This window comes from Rana temporaria, chromosome 3 (genome assembly GCF_905171775.1).
Source record: "Rana temporaria chromosome 3, aRanTem1.1, whole genome shotgun sequence".
Taxonomy (NCBI): domain Eukaryota; kingdom Metazoa; phylum Chordata; class Amphibia; order Anura; family Ranidae; genus Rana; species Rana temporaria.
Genome location: NC_053491.1, coordinates 222,726,068 through 222,748,824, shown reverse-complemented (window position 1 = coordinate 222,748,824; position 22,757 = coordinate 222,726,068). Strand labels below are relative to the sequence as shown.

The 22,757-nt window shown below is 41.9% G+C and overlaps 1 protein-coding gene across 1 annotated transcript in view; it reads right to left on the bottom strand.

Moving 5' to 3' along the window:
• Positions 1–7,074, bottom strand: part of LOC120932143 (sodium-coupled monocarboxylate transporter 1-like) — a 48,175-nt gene extending 41,101 nt beyond the window's left edge. The window contains exons 1-3 of the mRNA XM_040344317.1: positions 6,331–7,074; positions 5,295–5,360; positions 2,442–2,493 (exon numbers count right to left, since the gene is read on the bottom strand). Of these exons, the coding sequence (XP_040200251.1) occupies positions 2,442–2,493; positions 5,295–5,360; positions 6,331–6,681 (469 nt within the window). The 5' untranslated portion in view covers positions 6,682–7,074. The remainder of the gene's footprint in view (positions 1–2,441; positions 2,494–5,294; positions 5,361–6,330) is intronic.
• Positions 7,075–22,757: the final 15,683 nt, after the last annotated feature.

The following is a 22,757-nucleotide window of genomic DNA, read 5'->3' as shown; positions in this document are numbered from 1 at the left end:
TGCTTACTCAGGACACACAAAGGGGTAGTACAGGAAAAAACAGGCCTCACTTGCCTAAATGTGAGCATGCATACATACAGAGTATCCCTGGGTGGGCACCAGGGGGAACAGGACAAATCAGGCAGTCTAACCCCCACATAGTCTAATATAATCAGAGAGTTGAAAATAAAAAAAAAGTATATTTACAAGCTCACATAAGCTCAGGTGACAAAAGTGGGGTGATGCATACAAAATAGTATATATATATTCCAACAGATAATAATTGTAGACCGTAGAGCAATTGCTAGGCTAGAATAGCTTTGCATCAAATGGGGAGCTGTTAGCAACAAATCCCTGAATGCAAGATTGAATTAAAGACGATAAAAAATAGATGTCCTGCCAGACCAACAAGGTGTAGCCAGGAGGTGACCCAAGGGGACACTGTAGTAGTGTACACATATTATTTTTATCTACAATTATTATCTGTTGGAATATATATATTATTTATTGTGCAGCTATCACCCCATTAACTTTACGCCGGACGTACACCTTACGTAAACGGCGTAGATTACAGCAACGGGCGTAAGTACGTTCGTGAATCGGTGTATCTAGGTCATTTACACATTCGACGCGTAAATCAATGGAAGCGCCCCTTGCGGCCAGCATAAATATGCGCCCAAGATACGATGGCAAAGGAGACTTACGTCGGTCGTATCAAGCCAAAATTCAGGCGTACCTTGTTTCCTGAATAAGGCGCATAGATACGACGGCGCATCCGTGGACTTACGCGGGGTATCAGAAGATACGTCGGCGTAAGTCCTTTCTGAATCCGGGCCTCTGTATGTATGTGTGCTTACATTTAGGCAAGTAAGGCCTGTTTTTTCCTGTATCACCCCTTTGTTTGTCCTGAGGAAGCGGGTCAGCGAAATGTGTTGATGCACAGGGGCTCACTTACCCGTTACCATGTAACATTTTGAAAATATCTGCCTGTGGTTGGCCGAAGCCTGCACAGATGTGAATAATTTTTTTTTAACTTTGTCTATTTATGTATGTAGTGGCCTGCTCCTATTGACTAGGCGCTATCAGTAAATTTAGTGTTATCTGAGCTGTACATAGCTCAGAATGATTGTGTAAAGTGTTGCTTTTGTCCCGGTTTAGTTGTGTACATTTCCCACTGTGCCTGTAGATGGCACAAGTGCATTGGATATAATTGATAAGATGCTAAGTGCATTGGATATCTTTCCCCCAGAAACCGCCCAATTGGGAGCTTCTTTGTAGCTGGGCATGCTGGGGAAGAATATTTAATGGGCGAGAAGCCATGTGATCACTCTCTCACCACTGCGCCCTGTTGGCCTGAGGTTGTGCTATAGAGGCGTTCTGGCCTCATGGCCTGCCAGGCCTGAGGCTTTGCTGCTGTGTTTGCCGCAAGTAGGCCCAGAAGTCTGGCTGGGCATACTTAACGGAAGGTGGTCCTGTGCTGTCTGTCCTGTGGGAATAAGCCACTCAAGCGGAGAACATTCCAGGGGAGGACCCTTGCTGGAGAGGACCAGGCTGAAGGCTGGTATCTCAGGGAGGGCCTGGTGACTCGTTTGAAGGATGCACTCAAGTTAACCTACCTCACAGTATTGCGGGATGGCTTAAAGGTTCTAATACTGTGTAGCTGATCTATCTAACCCACTGCTGGCTAAACAATACTGTGGCAGGGGATTATACAGGAGTTTCTACTTATCACTCAAGTCTGTGACAGAGACTTTGTCTGTGCTTCATACCGGCGTCTAGGTCGGTGTGAGAGGCCTATCCGGTTGTCGCAAAGATCCAATGACTGGAGCTGTTATCCTCTGTATCCAAGAAAGTATTAGTGATCTGCAAAACTAAGGTATCTGAACTTCCCCTAACCCTCTACCCTCTTTACTACTGAAGTTGTTGAATAAAGCATTAAGAAAAGGACTGAAGTGACTGGCAATCACATTTATATTCAACTTCCTAACCTAGACTTGGAGTTCTGTTACGGTGAACAGTGGGGTAATGGCAGACCCAAGATAATTCTCAGCGGGTCCTACAGGGGTAGTGATACATGTACAAAAACTTTTTTTTTATGTTTTCTATGTGTTAAAAAAAATATAGATTTTTTTTTATATAAATTATGTGGTCCAATCTGCCTTCAAAGTCCGACCCAAGGGGTTTGTTACATTTTCAAATCTAAATTTACGGATGTGGCAATGGAGTGATCTTAGTACTTAAATGTTCTTACAATAGATAACATGCCTTTACCTAAAATTAATAATTTATGTAACTCAAACTCCAGTTTTCCTGCACAGTACACATCATATTTGATTTCTAAACCATTTACTTCCTTAAGTGCTCAGCAAACAGTACAAAGCCACAAAGTTGCAGACGCAGAACAGGTCATAAATAGGCAAACTTTGTACTTTAATTGCTATTTTTTGTATTACATGTCTTACCTTGATTTAATGCCAAAGCTGGAGCATAAATGACAATTCCTGTATATAGAATCTATGGAAGAGAAATAGAACATATGCAGCAATAAATCAGAAAGAAAAAACACAAAGAATACTGTAATTACTAAATTAACCCTATATTTTGCTTTTATCTCAGCGTGTATGTTCAGTTCAAAGGGATTCATTCTTCATGTCATTTAACCTGTGCCTAGCGTGCTGGTTATACTAGGCAGAGGATGCTCTGAATGCTTTCTGAATATCTGAATCATAGCTGTGCGCAGCCTGTTGCATTAGGGTGTGCACCCCAAAGCTCAAACACACATGCGTGTGTGGGTGTGTGTATCTATATATATATATATATATATATATAGGGAAATGGACAATGTCGGTAGAGCAGAGGTTGGCGTCAGTAGAGCAGTGGATGGTGTCAGAAGGGCACAGATTGGGGTCAGTAGTTTATTTTTTAAATATTGTTTCATTATTTATTACAATAATTTTTTATTATTGTCTTTTACAATTATTTCTAGGAGCCCCATTGGGGGCCTTTGTGAAATGTTAGGAGTCTAAACAGACCCCCGATGTCTCACTTTTGAGACAGAGAAAGGGACAGAGATTCCCCAGTCCCTTTCTATGCAGTCAAGCAGCAGGAGAGATCTGCCCAGCACAGGATTATTAGGGTGTGCCCAGGCACACCTGGCACACCCTGTGCGCACACCTTTGATCTGTATGAACTTTCAGCCAGCTTTAACCATCACAGGCATGTAAGCAGTGCACAGTTACCGATCTGCACAAACTATATACATTTTTCTAAGGCTCTTTTCAAAGGAAAGTAGGTTTAAAAAATGTAAGGGGCATATTTAAAAAGTAGTGAATGTCACTTGGTGGTGAATCAATCACTGCACACATGCACCAAGAAGAATTACCTGCAGTAAATGTTTAATGAATGTCAGATGAACTTCTTTATAAACATGCCCCGGAGTATTGTGTCAGTGTTGACCTCCTTACATTTAGGTGTGGGGTGCTGGCACTGAGCCTGAATGCCACCTGCCCATGCCCTGGATTTTTAGCAATTTCAGAGACCAGAATTTATAAGACTTGTTTGCTGAGGAGGAACAACCCAGTGAGCCTCCAGCTCACTTATTAACCCTAACCCTAAGTGAGTGAGCGCAATGCTGTAGCCAGCTAGGTTCGAGATAGTACACCAGATACCCATAGTTTGCCAATACAAACAATTAAATATTTCTAGCTGCACTTTTTCATTAACATCAGATGCATTTTGCATTTTGCTGTGTTTTCCATAAAAAGAAAAATAGTAATAAGAAAACACAGTCTTTTTAATCAACCTTACTAACACCAAGCTGTTTTGACATATTTTTAAATAGTACCATCTGTTTCATATTTTAGGTGTTAGTGAAGGTTTTGCAGGCCAATCCACCAATAACACACATTTATTAAAGGGGTTGATTTACTAAAACTGAGGAGTGCGAAATCTGGTGCAACTCTGCATAAAAATCTAGCAGCTTAAACTGGCCATAGATGGTTCGAACCCTGTATGGGCAAGGCTGTATATATTAATCAACTTGGGTACAACCAGACTGTCGGATTTTTTCATCCAATTATTGTTAGCAGCTGGGATGGCTCCGTGGGAGGGATTCCCCCATCAACACTGACTATGTTGATGGGGGAATTGAGTGATTTTCTTTTCTTTTTTTTCAGTCTTTTTTAACTTGTTGGTCCTGCCAGTAACACACTTCCTGTCCCAGGGTGACAACGCTCACTCACTGTACCATATCTAAGGTGGAGCAGCATTGTCACCCTAGGACAGGACTACAAAACACCTTCCCTTCCCCTGATCTCCATTACATAGGGGGGGGGGCTCTGTAATTCACAGATGTGAACTAGGCAGAGCTGACTAATGCTTCAGATTTTGGTGCAGAACTCTCAGCTCACTACAGGAAGTTAAATGCTCACTGTATTTTTGGTAGGATCGATGGGTATTTTTTGGTACTTATATACACTAAATATCATAAAACACTTTCAATTGGAAAGACCAAAAGGAAGCAAATAACAGACGGTCGTTGTTAAAGTTTACATGCAAATTAAGTCACCATAAAACACTTATGTCTGATGTGAACAAGCCTTTATATGATGGCTTTAGTAAGACAATTTAAACAATTAATTGGTTCTTGCTGCAATAAAACCACTGGAGCGTGTAGGACTTGTCATCAACAAGTTAAAGTTCTTTATAATTATTCCCCCTGTATTTGTGGTAGAGAGCTTATCCTCCTTATCTTACCCTTATCCTTATCTTCCATCTCATTATACTTATTGTACACTGATCCACTGTTGTCGATGGAATGTGTACATACATAATGAGGGGTGACTACAATGAGTTCAATAATAATTTCTAAATAGTGCATAACAAGTGTAAAATTAATCATTCTGTTACATTGGACAGAACTAGTTTAGCAATTTTGCTATTTCCTACACAAATGGGTTTATTTACATTTTTTTCATACAAGATTCACAAAACTTTCTCGCAAGATTTATACATTTCTAACTTTTTTTATTTGGGAATATTAGTAGATCTTAGGTGAAAGTTGTGTGAATTTTGTGCGAAAAGATTGTAAGTAGACCCCAAGGGTCATAGTATGCATAGATAAATGTGCCATTAAGGAAAATGGCAACTAAATAATGCATGTTATATATTCCATTATACCAGTCGTCATGTTGGGATTTCCTACATCCTATGCACAAGCTGTTGGTTTCTCATTATATACAGTACTATGAGTAAACATGATTTTATCTCCAAACTATAAGATACGTGATGTTAATGATAATAATAATTTTACTTACTGTTTGAATAATGAAAAGGATTGTTCCAATTAGTCGAACATGTTTATTGAAGCGAAGTTCTAGGTACTGTTGATATATTAAAGATATACTGATATTAAACCTAAAAATCCTAAAAAATTAGTTGGGGACAAATGCAAACAACAAAACTAGATGAATTAGATGTATGATGAAGGAAAGTTCTAGGTACTGATGATATATTAGAGAGATACAGATATTAAACCTAAAAATTCTAAAAAAAAGAAGTTGAGGACAAATGCAAACAACAAAACTAGATGAGTTAGATAGATCATGAAGGAAAGTTCTAGGTACTGATGGTATATTAGAGAGTCACAAATACTAAACCTAAAAATTCTTAAAACAAAAAAAGACTTTGAGAATAAATACAAACAATAAAACTAGAGGAGTTAGATATATGATGAAGGAAAGATCTAGGTACTGATGGTATATTGAAGAGATATAAATATTAAACTTAAAAAATCTAAAAAAGAAGTTGAGAATAAATACAAACGATAAAACTAGAGGAGTTAGATATATGATGAAGAAAAGTTCTAGATACTGATGGTATGTTGAAGAGATACAAACATTAAACCGAAAAATTCTAAAAAAGAAGTTGAGAACAAATACAAACAATAAAACTAGATGAGTTAGATATATGATGAAGGAAAGTTCTAGGTACCGATAGTATATAAAAAAAGGGATACAAATATTAATTTAAAAATTCAATAAAAGAAGCTGTGAAAAAAATGACAGTATATAATATGTACTATTTAAATAAAAAATAAAGCAGCTGGGTAATCAATGAAATAGTCGATTAAATATGTTAGATTATTCGTTATATCAAAGACAATAAACAACATGTTAATCTGTATTGTTGGGAAAAGGTTAAACAACTGTGGCTACATATTTCCAGAGGAATGTATGCCCTCATCCAGCCATATTCAGCGCATGCTCATACTAAAGTGTGCCAGCTGGCACCCAGTTTTCAGGGTATTTCCCTGTCTTTTACAAGTAAGGGATGCTTATGGTTATACTGTACCTCATAGGTGCTGGTGATGCCCAGTCTGTAGAACACCGGCAGAAAGACCTCTGATGAGATCAGCACTGTAAAAGTATAAGTGATGGCAAATACACTGAACATGGCACCAAATCGGTACACCTCTGCGGGGGTACCAAGCACTGTCACCGCAGACATGAAGCTGGCAGTGAGCGACAGAGCCACTGGCACAGCAGTCATGCTCCTGCCACCCATAAGGAAATCTTTGGAGGTCTTCTGTCCACCGCCTGCAAAGGCATAGTAGATTCCAATCACAGCAGAGATAAGCAGCATCAAAGCGAACACCACATAGTCCCAGACTGTAAAGGTGCCAATGTCCCCTGGGGTGGCCATTCTAAGGGAGCTCTGGCTGTATGTGGACGTCTACCAGGAGAGACAGCTAGCTAATAGAGGTGAGATGGAGCAGTAGGTACAAGTCAGCAGCAGTGCTCGCAAGCTGGAGGTTTACTCCTGAGAACAGTTACATATTCTAATTAGATAGATAGGACACCGAGTAACCTAGAAGGAGAGTAAGGCTGTGCAGGTGGCTGCACTCCAGGGCAAATCTGTTAAAGATATGTGCAGTGATAGAGAAAAGTAATACAATAAAAACAAGCAGAAGATTAGAAAAAGAAAGAAAGTGATGTGTGGCTGGGAGGTAAGGACAGGTGCAGCAGAGTAACAAGGAAATAGTGACAAGCTAAGGTAAGACAGAAGTGAAAGGGACAGGGAGGTGGAACAGATTATGTCTTCACAGGGTTAATATAGTAACTAAACTCAGCAGGTGACATCCCATAAACCCTCCCAGCTCAGATAAGACACCTTAGGTCCATTGTCCACAATGTGCAGATTTCATCATTGGTGTTAATTCACTCATGATTGAAAATACACACAAAACTGCCAAAAATGCAAAATACCATACAATCACAGTCTGGTGCTGGTTGGCAATTGCACACAATTTACTTTATTGCTTAAAAGTCTACTACAATTGTGAATTAAATTCATTAATAGAAAGTTACAGGTTAGAAAGAGCATTAATCTCATTGCTTGCTGCTTAAACTGAACAGAGCCACAGAGATCTGATTGTGATCAGACATCAGGAAATGACCTGACTACAAGGGAATGTCGACCAAGAGCCAGGTACATAAACATATATAGTAAAACCTTGGTTTGAGAGTAACTTGGTTTGAGAGCGTTTTGCAAGACAAGCTAATTTTTTTATCAATTTTGACTTTATATACAAGCAAAGTCTTGATATACAAGTAGTGTCATGTCACAACTGAGTATAAAAGAGAAGAGAGGAGCCTCTAAGTGTAGCAATATGGTTACATTTAATGAAAGTTCACCATTTAGCAACATATTGCTACTATTAGAGCCGCCTCTCCTCTCTTTTATACTCTGTAGCTCCTGCTGGATTTTTCTTTTAACCACTAGCCAACCAGCCACTGCAGTTATACGGCGGCAGGTCGGGTCGGCTGCGCGAGATCGCGTAGCTATGTCATCACGCGATTCAGCCAATAGGGGCGCACGCCCCCCCTCTCGCCGGGGGGCGGGCGCGATCACCGCCGGGCACCCGCAATCGCTCGTTACTGAGCGAGAACTGGAAGCTGTGTGTGTAAACACACAGCTCCCGGTCCTGTGAGGGGGAGAAATGCCTGATCATCTGTTCATACAATGTATGAACAGCAATCTGTCATTTCCTAAAGTCAGTCCCACCCCCTTCAGTTAGAACACACACAGGGAACATAATTAACCCCTTCCTTGCCCCCTAGTGTTAACCCCTTCCCTACCAGTATAATTTTTATAGTAATCAATGTATTTTTATAGCACTGATCGCTATAAAAATGCCAATGGTTCCAAAAATGTGTCAAAAGTGTCCGAAGTGTGTCATAAGGTCGCAGTACCGATAAAAATCGCTGATCGCCGCCATTACTAGTAAAACATTTTTTTTTATAAAAATGCCATAAAACTACGCCCTATTTTGTAGACGCTATAACTTTTGCGCAAACCAATCAACAAACGCTTATTGCGTTTTTTTTTATGGAAAATATGTTGAAGAATACGTATCGGCCTAAACTGAGAAAAAAATTGTTTTTGTTTTTTTTAAGTGTATTTTTGTGCGTGTACTCGAGACTGCAGGAGTTGGGAGTAGGCAGGCCTCCCCCAGAAGCAATCTGCCACCTTTCTCCATGCCCCGGGTGGCAATGGTGGGTGCGTGAGGGGGTCCTCCCACACAGCCCGCCCTACCTGCTCCGCTTTGAAGCCCAACGGGGCAGAGGGACTCCCTATAAGGGAGTGAGAGGATCTAGCCCGCTCAACCAGCCCCGTTAGTCCTTCGCCTCTCTTTTTAGAGACCGCGTGGTCAAAGTGCGTGCATGTTAACCCAATTTCGAGTGTGTGTAAGTGTGGTGGTTTTTGTGGGAGGGGGGTGGGCGTACTAAGCGCAGGCTTACCTCGCATAGCACACCCACGGGAGCCGGGCTGAGACCACCAAACTCAATTCACATGCAGCCGGGACCGGGATCTGAACCCCTAGCTGCAGAGGTGAATGGCTTGTCAGCGCAGTGCTAATCGCGTTGATCCACCGCAGCTCGTTTTTTAAAATATTTTTGGGGATATTTATTACAGCAAAAAGTAAAAAAAATATTCATTTTTTTTCAAAATTGTCGCTATATTTTTGTTTATAGCGCAAAAACTAAAAACTGCTGAGGTGATCAAATACCACCAAAATAAAGCTCTATTTGTGGGGGAAAAAGGACGCCAATTTTGTTTGGGAGCCACGTCGCACGACCACGCAATTGTCAGTTAAAGCGACGCAGTGCCAAATCGCAAAAAGTGGCCCGGTCATTGACCAGCAATATGGTCCGGGGCTGAAGTGGTTAATCCCCTTTCCTTTTGTGGATGGACAATTTATGCTTACACAACCTGGTCACATTACTATAATCTTTTTAAATAGACTATAAACTAAAGGACCTATGAATAAATGGTGAAACAAATCATTTGAGTTTCCATTATTTCTTATATGCTTCGATATACAAGTGCTTTGGATTACAAACATGTTTAGGAAACAAATTATGCTCACAATTCAAGGTTTTACTGTATGCATATTTCTACAACAGTTCTGAGCATAGGCGTGCGCAAGGAGTGTGCCAGGTGTGCTTGGGCACACCCTAATCCTGGGGTTGGCAACTTGTCAATGTTGGGCAGGTGATAGGTAAAGCGCGATCCTTCCTTGCCAACCCTTAGAACCTGGACAGGAGAAGTGGCGGAGGTGGAATTTAGTGGAACCGATCTGTATTTTCCTCCTGCAGTAGCTGAAGATAGGCTTCTCCTTTTCTCCCTTTTGTCAATATTGAGCTGCCACGCAGGAGTTAAATTTAGGGGATCGGTACTAATATATGCCACCCCTTCTTTTCTTTGTTCCTCTTCCTTCTTTTGTCTGGATCCATGTGCTCCCTTGTTCCTGCTTCCCCCCATTGTTTCAGGTTGTTATGTCAAATGCATATGTGTTGGGGCTTTGGGGTGCACACCCTAATGCAATAGGCTGCACACACCTATGATCCTGAGCCATCTCCCTGCCTGCTGCATAGACATAGCAGTTGTAATTTGTAGGTTGAGTAACTATCACTTTACATTTAGTACTGGGAATTATCAATCACAATATCTGAAAAAAGATTAGTCAGTATAGCTGCTGGAAAGATTATGCAATTCATTTTCAAGTGAAAATTTGAATCTGATTGGCTGCTAATGCAACACATAGATTTTTTTTTCAAACAGTAACAAGAGGCTCCTCATATGCAAACAGTAAAAAGAGGCTCCATACAGTACCCTGTATTTGAGCTTTCTTGTTTATTTAATAAACTGTGTAAAAACTCTACCACGCTATGGAGCCTCTTTTTACTGTTTGCATATGAGGAGACATCACCAGTGAGCAGCTTTGAACCATACAGCTCATCTAGAATCCTTAAGGTGATTCACAAGCGTGTTTGACCAAACTTAGGTGTGAGGTCACGCGCTTGGAGGTGAGCGGCCATTACCTGAGGGTGGGGAGCACCAGAATGTGGACACTGAAACACATTGTTTTCAAGGAGTCACCATTATAAGGACTGTATACAACTTGTATATACTGACCTTCATTTAATCAGGATGTATTCCTTTGTTAGCATTTATATATTTTTTTTATATTTACTATCTATCTATCTATCTATCTATCTATCTATCTATCTATCTATCTATCTATATATATATATATATATATATATATATATATATATATATATATAACATTTATTTATGTATATATTATATATATATTATTATTTATTTGCTGTGAAGTGTGACACGCAGCACGGATAAGTTTGCCACAGGGACTAAGGATTACATTTATTATATATTTTTTTTCAACTTGATTTACTGTCACGATTTATATTTGGATGTTTTATTGCAATGTTGGCACTTTAAAATTCACCATTGGGAAGATATTGGGTGAGATAGCGCAGTGCAGTATTTTAAATTAAACTGCTGTAGCTTGTTGTTGAACCTGGATGCCAATAGATCGACCTCTGGCCATTCCCAGCACTGGCAGACTTCCCGAAACACGTTTGGGTGTAGGGACCATTCCCCCGGGCAGATCTGCTGGCGGCTGAGATAATCTCCCCTCCAGTTCTCTACTCGCACAATATTGGAGCGCTGATAGAACCGGCACATGTCCCTCTGCCCAGGTTTATATGTGGTTCACCTGCTCCTGAGTTGAACAGCTCCTGGTACCACCCTAGTGGTTGATATAGGTCACTGCAGTGGCATTGTCAGACTGAACCCTGATGGGGCATTCCTGAAACTTCACCATCCAGGACCGTAGGGCCTGTAACTCCAGGATGTTGATGGGCAAGCTCTACTCTGCCCTTGACCATCTCCCCTGAGCTGTGGGTCCCTCTAGGGTCGAGAGACTGGCATCTGTAGTACGACACCGTGAGGAAGAATCTTCTTATTTGCAGGTTCCAATCCTGCAACCACCAGCTTAAGTTTAAGCATGCCCGGGGAGATAAGGACATGGGGTAATCCAGAGCTTGTGCTGTCCTATTCCAATGTACTTGATTTGGCGGCAAGTGGTTAACTAGCACTCTCCCTGTCTGTGTGACTGAAGGAAGCACAGTTTTACTAGTCTACTCTATGTCTGAGTATAGTTGTTTATCTATATATCTACATGGGGACAGACATATTTGCTCAGTAGCCCACTCTGTTTATTGACTGTGATATGCTAATACACTTATCTGGCTGAAATTATACCTGACATGGCCTGTCCCATTCAAGTAATAAGGGTTAAGTTACTAAGGCAGTTTACATTGCAAGGGGATTTTTACCAGAACTTAAAGCGAAACTATACTGCATCTGAGGACCACAAACCATAAACGTTCTTTAATTAATTTTAAAGTTTAAATGTCTCCAAGCTATAATTTGCCTGGAAATCAAGTTCAAAAACTGTCCATGGCCATCTTGAGCAAAAGCAGGTGATACTTCCTAGAATCCATATGCTTATAGCTCAGGCATGCAGACAGTTAAGCGTGCATAGCTTAGAAAACCCCTTATCCTCTCTTGAAGGCTCCTGATATGCATGACACCATATGCCTAGGCTTGGAATTTAGGAAGTAACTGAAGAAATGTAAAATATATCTAATGCTAGCAGCTTAAGGATTAAAAAAAGAACTCAAAAAGCTTCATTTCATTCACTAAGATCTAGGGCAAAATATTTTGCAAAGTGCAACTTTCCTGTCAAAGTGAACAGTCTACCTTTAGTAAATAACTCCATAGTTTCTCGAGAGGCTCCATTGAGGTGACACACCTACAATGTTCTCGGTAGCTAGAAACTTCTGTTTGTATTTGGCGAACATAAGAGAAACAACAGTCCTTAATTCATCATCAATCAGTTGGGAAATTATTCTCCAATACCTGGAAACCTTCTTTGCGCAATAGCATCCTTATGAACGTGTTCATTGGCACACCTCTACGTGGCCCCAATGGTGCTTAAAATGGTCACGTCACTTGTTTATATAAGGCCAGGTTTCTAACCAATTAAGAAAATAGGAATAAAGTAGTTTGCGCAATGTTATTCTCTTGTTGCGGTGCCGCAAATGCGGCGTTGCACCAATTTGGACGGTGCCATTGCCAGCAATTGCCGCCAATTTGGCATGCGATTTGACCTTGATAAAGTTATAATAATAATTCAAATGTCTTTTCTATGCCATATGTGATTTAGTACATGTCCAGCATCAATTCCATGTATACTATAAAAAGTTCCCCTGCACATTTTATTTGCATCTTTAGTCTGTTCATAGTGAGAGTTGTAAACCTACTTTTGTAGGTACAATTGTGTTCTCTTTTTCCAAAGATTTTTATTACGTTTTTGATAAAAGTAAGTTTGGTTTGCAATAAATAATAAACAAACTGGGGACTCCCTAAAATCCCCCCAGAATAACATCAGCCGTTGAAAACAAAGAGACAGGAATATTTGCAGGATGTAACAATATAACTTGAAGTAATCATTGATTCCAAAGCAGAGATGAATAAATGATGTATTCAGTAGGTTATCACCTGGAGTTTACACACAGATATCTCTCGAGCTGTTAGGTGTTGCAAAGTAGGCTTGGAAAGGCCGTGTGTTTTATTGACTTTCATAGGGAGGTTAGTTGAGGTGAAGAAAAGTGTCAGAAACTACTGAGCTGTGATATATTAAGGTGGTGGGGTCAGTGGTGTATTAATAGCCATAGTACTCAAGGTGGATGTTTTAAAACCTGGGGGTGGAAGGGACTCCATTAACGGAACTGTTGAGGCAATTTAAACACAAAAAAAAAAACACCAATAGTTTAACAATAAAGAAGTGTTTGTTAACTTACAAAAGTGAATTTTTACTTCAATAGCTGATCCCAATAAAAAAAAAAACTGGCCATTTGAATTATCCTGGATTAATTATGTTGTATGTTTAGACAGAAATTAAGCTCGGAAATTATGCGCAATGTCCAAAACGAGATGAAACGCCGACCGGAAAGAGGGGGAAGAGTGCAGGCTTAAGTACAGCCTGACTCCTATTACAAATACAGCCTGACCTGCGGTCTGCCTTCCCATTTGTATTGAGTATGTCCAGTTTTATTAGAACTCTTTGGTTATTGTTTGCAATTAGCTTGTTCCCATTATGCAATATTGTTTTGCACTGTTATATATGATTAAATTTTTGCATAACGTAATATCTTTTTCATTATGATAAAAAAAAATGTTTATTATACCTGCTTTCTGAAACTGCAAGGGTTTTTTTGGGGTTAGATCCTTCCCAGGTTTTTAACAGTACCAAAGTTGCTGGTCCAAAAATACATGGTCTAGCACAGATATGGGTGCATATACTTTGTCTATGTATACTAGTTTTTAATATTCTTTGTATAACTGTGATTAAGGATGATAGTTTGGAATGTGTGAATGTGTTTAAATAAATGCATTTTTCATGGAGTACTCTTAGGCCTCGTACACACGACCGAACATGTCTACTGAAACTGGTCCGCGGACCAGTTTCCGCGGACATGTCCGACCGTGTGTAGGGCCTACCGGACCGGATTCCTGGCCGAGCGGACAGGTTTCCAGCGGACAAAAGTTTCTTAGCATGCTAAGAAACTTGTCCGCTGGAAGCCTGTCCATCGGACATGTCCGATGGTCAGTACGACTCATCAGACATGTCCGCTGGCCCGAGAACCCACGCATGGCGTTGAAGTGATTCGACGCATGCGTGGAAGCATTGAACCCCCGGATCGCGCACGTCGCCGTGTCATCCTCGCCGCCACGTCACCGCGTCGTCACCGTGTATTCTGTCCACGGGGAATTTGGTCTGATGGTATGTACACACATCAGACCAAATGATCCCAGCAGACATGTCCGATGAAAACGGTCCGCGGACCATTTTCATCGGACATGTCTGGCCGTGTGTACAAGGCCTTATGGATGTACTGCTAACATTTTGGGATAATAGTGGAAAACTATGTATACATTCTCTTGGACACTAGCCCAGTTGCCCACTGTCCCTGATATTGTAAAAGCAATGGCTCCAAGCTGTAGTGCCGGTAAGCTAAAGGTTAGAGGAAGCTGATGGGAAATTTACATTTTCTGTCTTCTTTGTGAACATTCATAAAGTCTACACCCAAAATACATTAGCAGTACACTTTGATAATAGAAGTTTTATCTTTTCCCAGGTCACAAGCCTGCTGTTCAAATCAAAATGCAGAAACCTATTAGGTAATAAAATGACCAAAGTTATCTATCTGATCTTGGCCACTAATTTTGACCAAGGGAAGTGAAAAGTATTAAGCGTAATTGTTGGAATCTGTTGTTGTATTATTCCCTTACATTTGCAATAGGCTGGTCACAAGGAGCACCTTTGTCAGGCAAATTATTCAATGCAGAGATCCTGCCTGCTTTGTAAACAACAGACTCACAAATGTGGTTTCTCACTATCATTATTGTTTGTTAAAGTTTAAATGGCTTTTCTAAGCGACACAAATTTACACATATTGTATTCCAATTTGAGTGTGAAGTTTTTGTATATTTTTTGACCATTGCCACAAAATGTCCAATGAGATTTGTGCATGTTGGGACTGTCAGCATAGAAAACCACATAGAGTCTGTGGTGGTAGGTTTGAGTGTAAAACCCCCCAGTTTTGACTGTAACCAGATCAATCTTCTGGGGTCCCTATAGAGCTTCTAAAGCACTTAATGATTAAGCACAAGATGTTTGCGTGAAACGCGTCTAAGTGACCTCATGTTGGTGTCTTTGGTGTTATCACTTTGAACAATAAAAGGCAATCCGAATTCCTGGATGTGCAGCCATTTCTTTTCTTACACGATAGTTATGGTTTTTATACCAAAGCTACTTGCCAAAGTGTGTTGTTGCTTTTTGTCAGATTACATTTTTTATCAGAAGTGCTTTGCTTTTCATCTCATCAAGATTTACTACTTGCATTATTGGCTTTAAGGTGCATTGTTTTCATCATCTGTGCAATGCTACTGGCTACAAAAAGGGATCCTTTCATAATGCCAATTTACTGTTTTCTTTCCTGCTACCACGAAAATCACTCAATTTATGGCCAGCTTTGGAAGTGGCAGTGGACAGATGCAGCTGATGAATATATATTTTTTTTCTCCTGAAATCCAAACTTCTCTTTTAAAGACCACTTTCACTTCGCATTAAGGGAAAAGTGACAATGTCACCTAATGACCCACCCTCTCAGTCATATATACCCACCTATCCATGCTCATTTACTGCCTCCTCACAGCAGGAATCCACCCTAGGCAAGTTCCAGTGTCTGTTGCTATTGTAATTTACCCAGATGGATGACATCACTGCACCCTTCCCCATGTGACAGTGCTTTCTTTCCAGCCTTGTGACTGGCCACTCAACACAGTCATATACTCCTTAATGCCTGGAAGCTCGCTCTGTCAGAGTAAAGAACAAGAATTTTGGTGGGATGAGGGGGCAGCTAGGTAATGTGGATAGATAAGAATAAATGGCTGTAGGCAAAGTGGCGTGGGGGTGAAGTAAACACTGTAACTTAAAGTGTTACTAAACCCAGGACCCTGCATTCACTATATCTGGTCTCTCACAGTACACAGAACATGGCTATGCAATTATTTTAGTAAATATTAAGTGCTAAATACCTCTTCTCATCAGCAGTAAATAGCAGTCTTGTGACTTCTATCAGTGTTATCTGGTAGGAGGAGTTTTCATTCTCCTCTGACTCTCCAATGAGGCTGCAGAACCCCTGACCCTCTGTCTGGAGAGTGCTGATTGGCCCTTTGCTGATCACATGCACTCTCCCAAGAAAAAAAATCTATCCAGCAATACACATCAAACTGAACATGTGTAGCTTGTCCCCTAGCCTCTGTTGCATGTGGATATGGATTGGGGACTGTGGAAGGGGGAAGGATCAGAGAAGACAGGGTCAAACAGCCTTTTTACACCATGCAGAAGAATAACCCTTTAGGTTCAACAGGGAGTTAAACCATGGGCGTCCGCAGAACTTTTTTCAGGGGGGGATTATTTTAGGGTCACCCTTGCGTCGCCCCTTTTCAACAATGTCATTATCACATTATAATGGTCATAAACTGCATGCGTACGTAGTACAGTCCCTAGAATAAGTAATGGATAATGGACAACAGCCCTCTTACCAGACCCAACAAAACTACAGCAGTGATCCCTCCATCTGGATGATCGCTCACTCTGGGTACCCTGGGGGTGATTCTGGTCAGTAGTGTAGCATGTCTCTACCCTGGTAGTGGCTCAGTCTTTCTTTCTCTGGTGGCGCTGGGCAGCGTGGCTTTCTCTCTGGTGGCGCAGGGCAGAGTGGCTTTCTCTCTGGTGGCGCAGGGCAGCGTGGCTCTCTCTCTGGTGGCGCAGGGCAGCGTGGCTCTCTCTCTCTGTTGGTGCTTGGCAGCATGGCCACCCAGCACACGCTTCTTTCTTTCTCCTGTAGCACTCACTCCCTCAGCTTTTTTGCAGGCTGCAGTCTCTCAATCTCTCTCTTGATTGAGCTGTAGCCTCCTTCCTGTGGAAAATGGGGCCACCAATCTTCGAGACTACATGTCCCATGATGCTCTCCTCTCCTAGTCTCCTTGATTGGCCCTCAGTTATGGCCAATGGGGAAGGAACTGAGCGGGCAGGAAGCTAGGCAAGGGAACCCGGTGAGAGCCGCTGTCTTTTCTCCCTGACAGGAGAAAGAAGAAACAAGCGGGGGTAACCTCTGACAGCCCACAGCTCGCCTTTCTCCTGTCGCATCGCTGCCGAGTTCTCTGCTGGACAGAGCATGGAAAGGAGCCTGCAGTCACACTACACTGATGAGGGGCTTGACAGCACCGTGATGGTGTCACCCCACTGGCTGCCCTCACCCCCATAGCGATGCCATTGTGCTGAATGTGCCTATCTGATCCCTGATTCCAGGGGGGGCACTTGACCCCCTTGCCCCTACCTGCAGATGCTCATGAGTATAACAAGCATGCTTTACTGCATATGCAGATTGATTTTTACTGTAGTGGGTTTAGTAACACTTTAAAGTGTTACTAAAGGTTTTTTTTTATTAAATATATAAACATGTCATACTTACCTCTGCTGTGCAGCTCGTTTTGCACAGAGTGACCCCCAATCCTCGTCTTCTGGGGTCCCTCAGTAGCTGTCTCAGCTCCTCCCCGCATCAGCTAACCCCCCTGGGAAGCGCTTTCCCAAGGGGGTTACCTTGCAGGCACGCTCCCGAGTCCAGCATTTGCATCCATAGACACGAATGCTGGACTCTGCCCTGCCCCCCGGCGCCCCCATCATTGGATTTGATTTAACAGCAGCGCGAGCCAATGGCTGTAATGCTATCAATCTATCCAATGAAGAGCCGAGAAGAACGAGACGAAATCGAGCGCGTTCTTGACGCGCGGCTTTCAAAGGCTCAGGTAAGTAAACGGGGGCTTGAGGGGGGGGGGGGCGGTTAAGCATTGGATGTTTTTTCACCTTGATGCATAGGATGCATTAAGGTTAAAAAAACTGAACCGTTACAACCCCTTTAATCTTAAATAGGCAAAGTGACAGTGTCTCTTTAAATAAATACTATATATATATATATATATATATATATATATATATATAGCCCTCAAAATTTACACTCTACCTCGAGTGTGGGCTGCCTGGGAGCAGGGGGGGCGAGCAAGGAGAGGAAAGTCGCCGCTGCAGCTGTTGCCGCCACCACCGTCTGGTTGTTCAGAGCGCAGGGAACATTAGAGCTTACAATTCAATAGCTGTGTTCCCCGCCGCGCGTTTCATATACAGCCCCTCCCCCTTGTCTGGGCATTTTTAATAGACAGATCACCCATCCCAGGATTGGATGGGTGATCTGTCTATCAAAGTTTCCCGGACAAGAGGGAGGGGCTGTATATGACGCGCTCAGCGGGGAACACAGCTATTGAATTGAAAGCTGTAATGTTCTCCGCGGTTTGAACAACGCTGTGGCAGCGGCTCCGGCTCCTCTCCTACCCAGCACAGGTAGGCTGCACTGTGGGGGAACTCTAGTTGCAATATGGGGGAACTCTGGCTGTAATGTGGGGGGACTCCTGGCTGCAATGTGGGGGACTCCTGGCTGCAATGTGGGGGACTCCTGGCTGCAATGTGGGGGAACTCCTGGCTGCAATGTAGGGAAACTCCTGGCTGCAATTGTGGGGGAACTCTGGCTGCAATTGTGAGGGAACTCTGGCTGCAAAATGGGGACATTGTGCTGCATTTGGGACATTTTGCTGCACTGGGGTCACATGCTGCATTGGTAGACATGGGCAGGCTGCATTTTTGGCCACAGAAAAAGTTCTTGTTAATATTTATTTTTATAACGTAATTCTGCAGAAAACATTTAAGTGTAATTTCATGAGATTTATGAGGGCGTGTCTAGGGGTGGGATTAGGGGGCAGGACATGGTAGGGGTTGGGCGGGGCAACTGGTGGTGAGTACGCCTTGAGGCCTGGCTAGTAGCTCAGGACTTGAAATTGTGAGCCCTGTAATATATATATATATATATATATATATATATATATATATATATATATATATATATATATATAATAAATAGATAAATCCTATTGTACATGGCAATGCATGTTTAGTAAACAGACTTTGCCACTGCTACAATTTAAAATCAAGATTTATTTGAGAGCCTGATGTTTCATAACTATTTTTTATTCGCACTCAATCAGCCTATTACACAATAAATAAATGCACTACGATGTTGCAAAAGCTGTGTTGGGAAACAATTTAACAGACAAATTGTTCTAAGCTTATCTCTAAAGATATTTTACATTGTATGCTTGCTTACACTTTTTTGTTTTCCGTGGATCTTATTAACATTACTTGACTTAAGGCAGGGTGGTTTTCTGCAATTTCACAACTTCATTACCATCAGCTGAGATGTGAACTTTCATTGTCTGCTGTGTATGTAGTTTATATTTCACAATATGGGTTTTGTAATCTGAGCCATAATGAATCAGGAGCTGGTAGGAAATAAAAACTGGCCTATTCATTGACTAGTAAATTGAACATTTATATAGTGAACTGTACTATTAAAATAGAGAGCCCTTTCACACTTGCAGCGCTGCCGTGTTAGCGGTAAAGAGCCGCTATTTTTAGCGGCACTTTACCATTGTTTTAGAGGTGCTTTTCAGCCGCTAGCAGGGCGCTTTTAACCCCCGCTAGCGACTGACTAAAGGGTTAAAAGCGCTTGCAAAGCGCCGCTACTGAGGCGCTGCCGAGGTGCTTCAGCGGCGCTGCCCATTCATTTCAATAGGCTGGGGCACATTGGGAGCAGTGTATACACTGCTCCTAAAGCACCCCAAAGATGCTGCTTGCAGGACTTTTTAACGTCCTGCCAGCGCAGCACCCTAATGTGAAAGCACTTGAGCTTTCACATTGGGGAGCATTGAGAGACATTTTTCAGTCGCTTCACAGGTGCTTGTTTTTAGTGCTAAAACGCCTGAAAAACGCCTTCAGTGTGAAAGGGGTCATAAGCAACAGCATATACTCAGAAAGAATGTTCATGGTACAGAAACACAAAGCTGCAACAAATGAGAGAAAACTACAAGTACATTTATTTGAAAACCAGAGAAGAGCATCTCATTGCACACTCCACTTTGTGCAGGCTGCAAAAATGTTCCTAATTTGTTGATGAAAGCAGGGGTTTTTTTCAGGGGGAACTTGGTGGAACTCAGTTCCACCACCTCTGGCTCAGACCCTTGGAGGGGGGGCCTGCTCACAACAATCACTTGTAAACATAGAAGTCCAGTTTCTGTGTTTACAAGTGACAGCTCTGCACTCTGTGTGTAATGCAATCCTGGTATTTAATGCCACTTTAAGACACTGCTACTGTTTGGGAAATTTGACTGACCACACCCACTGTTTGATGTGATTTGGAGGGTGATTTGGAGGGTGTATGTGGGTAGGGGGGGTCGTGGTTAAGATCCAGCACCTATTGTTTGAGAAAAAAATCCCTAATACATTCCGGCATAAATATGCGCCAATGTATGTGAATCTGGGCCATGGTATACAACAAACCCCAAATACAAACATCTGTATTGCATAAGGAAATTCTAGAGAAAGAAAGAAGTAATAGAAAGAGGGGAAAAGAAAAGAAGAAAAGAAAAGAAGGAGAGAAAAGGGGGGAGGGAGAGGGTCATCCCGGAGTTCCCTATGGAGTCGAAATATAATCGACCCATGGATCCCATATTTTGTTAAATTTCTTTGTATTGTTACAAAGCATATGGGAGAGTTTATCATTAATCATAATCCAGTTGAGTTTACTTTTAACTTGGTCAAGAGGAATTGCTGACTGGTTCCAGTGCCTAGCAATCGCGATTCTCGCCGCCAGCAATATATAGTTAATCAATTTTACAGATTTCTTGGGCGTGTTATCAGGTAGTTTGTGAAAGAGAGCGGCTTCAGGAGATCTGTGAATGTTTACCCCTGTCACTGAATTAATAAGATTGAATAACCTGATCCAAAATCTAAGTACAAATGTGGTGCATCGTTCCCAGCTGTCCACAACGTCGAAAGCAATTTGGTGAAGCGGAAGGATGCATCTTAGCTACCCTAGTTGGCACCAGGCACCAGGTACCAACGCAGGAGCGTTTTGTAATTGGCCTCTATAAGAGTAGTATTGATGGAGATTTTGGATAACTGATAAGCAATATCTTGCCACTCGATCAAATCAAAGGTAAGGTTCAAATACCTTTCCCAGTGATCCATATAGGCAAGTTTTGAATCAATTTCAGTAATAGAAGTATATAACACAGATATCCGACCCCTCTGCAAGCCTCTACCCTGACAGGATAATTCAAATGTCGTAAGCGTAAGTGGTCTCACCATTAAATTAACTTTAGATTTGACAAATGATGCAATTTGCTTGTACCAAAACAATTCGCTAGGAGGCATAAGAAACTCATCTTTAAAGTGTTGTATAGGATACATCTGATCTCCATTAAGGAAATCACCGATTCTCAAAAGCCCCTTATTGAGCCACCACTGGAACAGTTGTGGAGTCAAACCAGGCAGAAACTCAGGGTTGCCGAGAATAGGAGCCAATGGCTTGTGAGGGGAGGATAAAGAAGTGCGGTGGCGTGTCCTATCCCATATTGCTAAGGAATGTGACAGAGTAGGGCATAAAATAGGCGGGCGTAAACGACCAGGAAGCCACATTAAGGATCCAATGGTAAATGGCTGGCAGAAAAGTGCTTTAATGGAAACCCAGAGGGGGCCTCTAGCTGTAGTGTAGTGTAGGCTAACTGGGCGATCTGGGCAGTCTGAAAAAATGCTTGCAAATTGGGAAATTTAGGTGTATAAAGTGTTCGCTTTTGTATCCAAGGCCTCCAGCTACCCCACACGAAGCGCAGGACCTCGGCTTGCAGGCGTTGCATGTCTCCCCTCGGGACCGCCACTGGCAGGGTTCTAAAATAATAAAGGAGTCTAGGTAGAAACGTCATTTTTATGGAATTGATCCTGCCAAACCATGAAAGCAAATAATCTGCCCAGCAACGAAGGTCCTCTTTAAGTCTTCTAAATAATGGGGGGTAATTGGCCCTATAGATAGTATCAATGGATGAAGTCAACTGGACCCCTAAATATGGAAGGGAGCGAGGAGCCCACTTAAAACTGTATGTATTTTGAAGAATTTGCACTATGGCAGGGGGTAATGATACATTAAGTGCTACTGTTTTTTGAGTATTCAGGGACAGGCCGGCAAAAAAATGTAGAAAGCCATGTATAGCAACAAATAAACAAATGAGATGTCTCAGAGCCGAAGCTCAGAACAAAAACAAGTAGTGGGAAGAGTCCTTCGAATAAGGAGAGCGAATAGACGTCCCCCGGCAGTAAAGGCACATATAGGTACAAACATGTACATTGTCTGGTCCCACAACTCCACTCATGAAAACACATGAAACCATATAATAAACTAGCTACAACATAACAGTATGCACATTAATATGAAAATGTCCGACCTGAAAAAAAGAAGAAGAAGAACAGAAAAAAAAAAGGGGGGGGGGATGGGAGATAAAATTGGAGCCATTACGCTGCAAACATATACCACATCGGTGGAGAAAAAAAAAGGGGGGGGGGATAAAAATTGGAGCCATTAGGCAGCAAACATATACCACATCAGTGACAAAAAAAAGGGGGGGGGGCACAAGCAACGGCTAATGTCCCATATTGGGACCACTGAGAAGCCGCAGCTCTAAGCAAGAAAAAAAAAGAAAAAACATCAGGCATTATGCAACAAGTCCTCAAGATGTACAAAAGGAAGAGGCTGATATCTTCGGAAAAAAAATTGCTGATCGCCGCCATTTCTAGAGAAAAAAAAAATATTAATAAAAATGCCATAAAAATACCC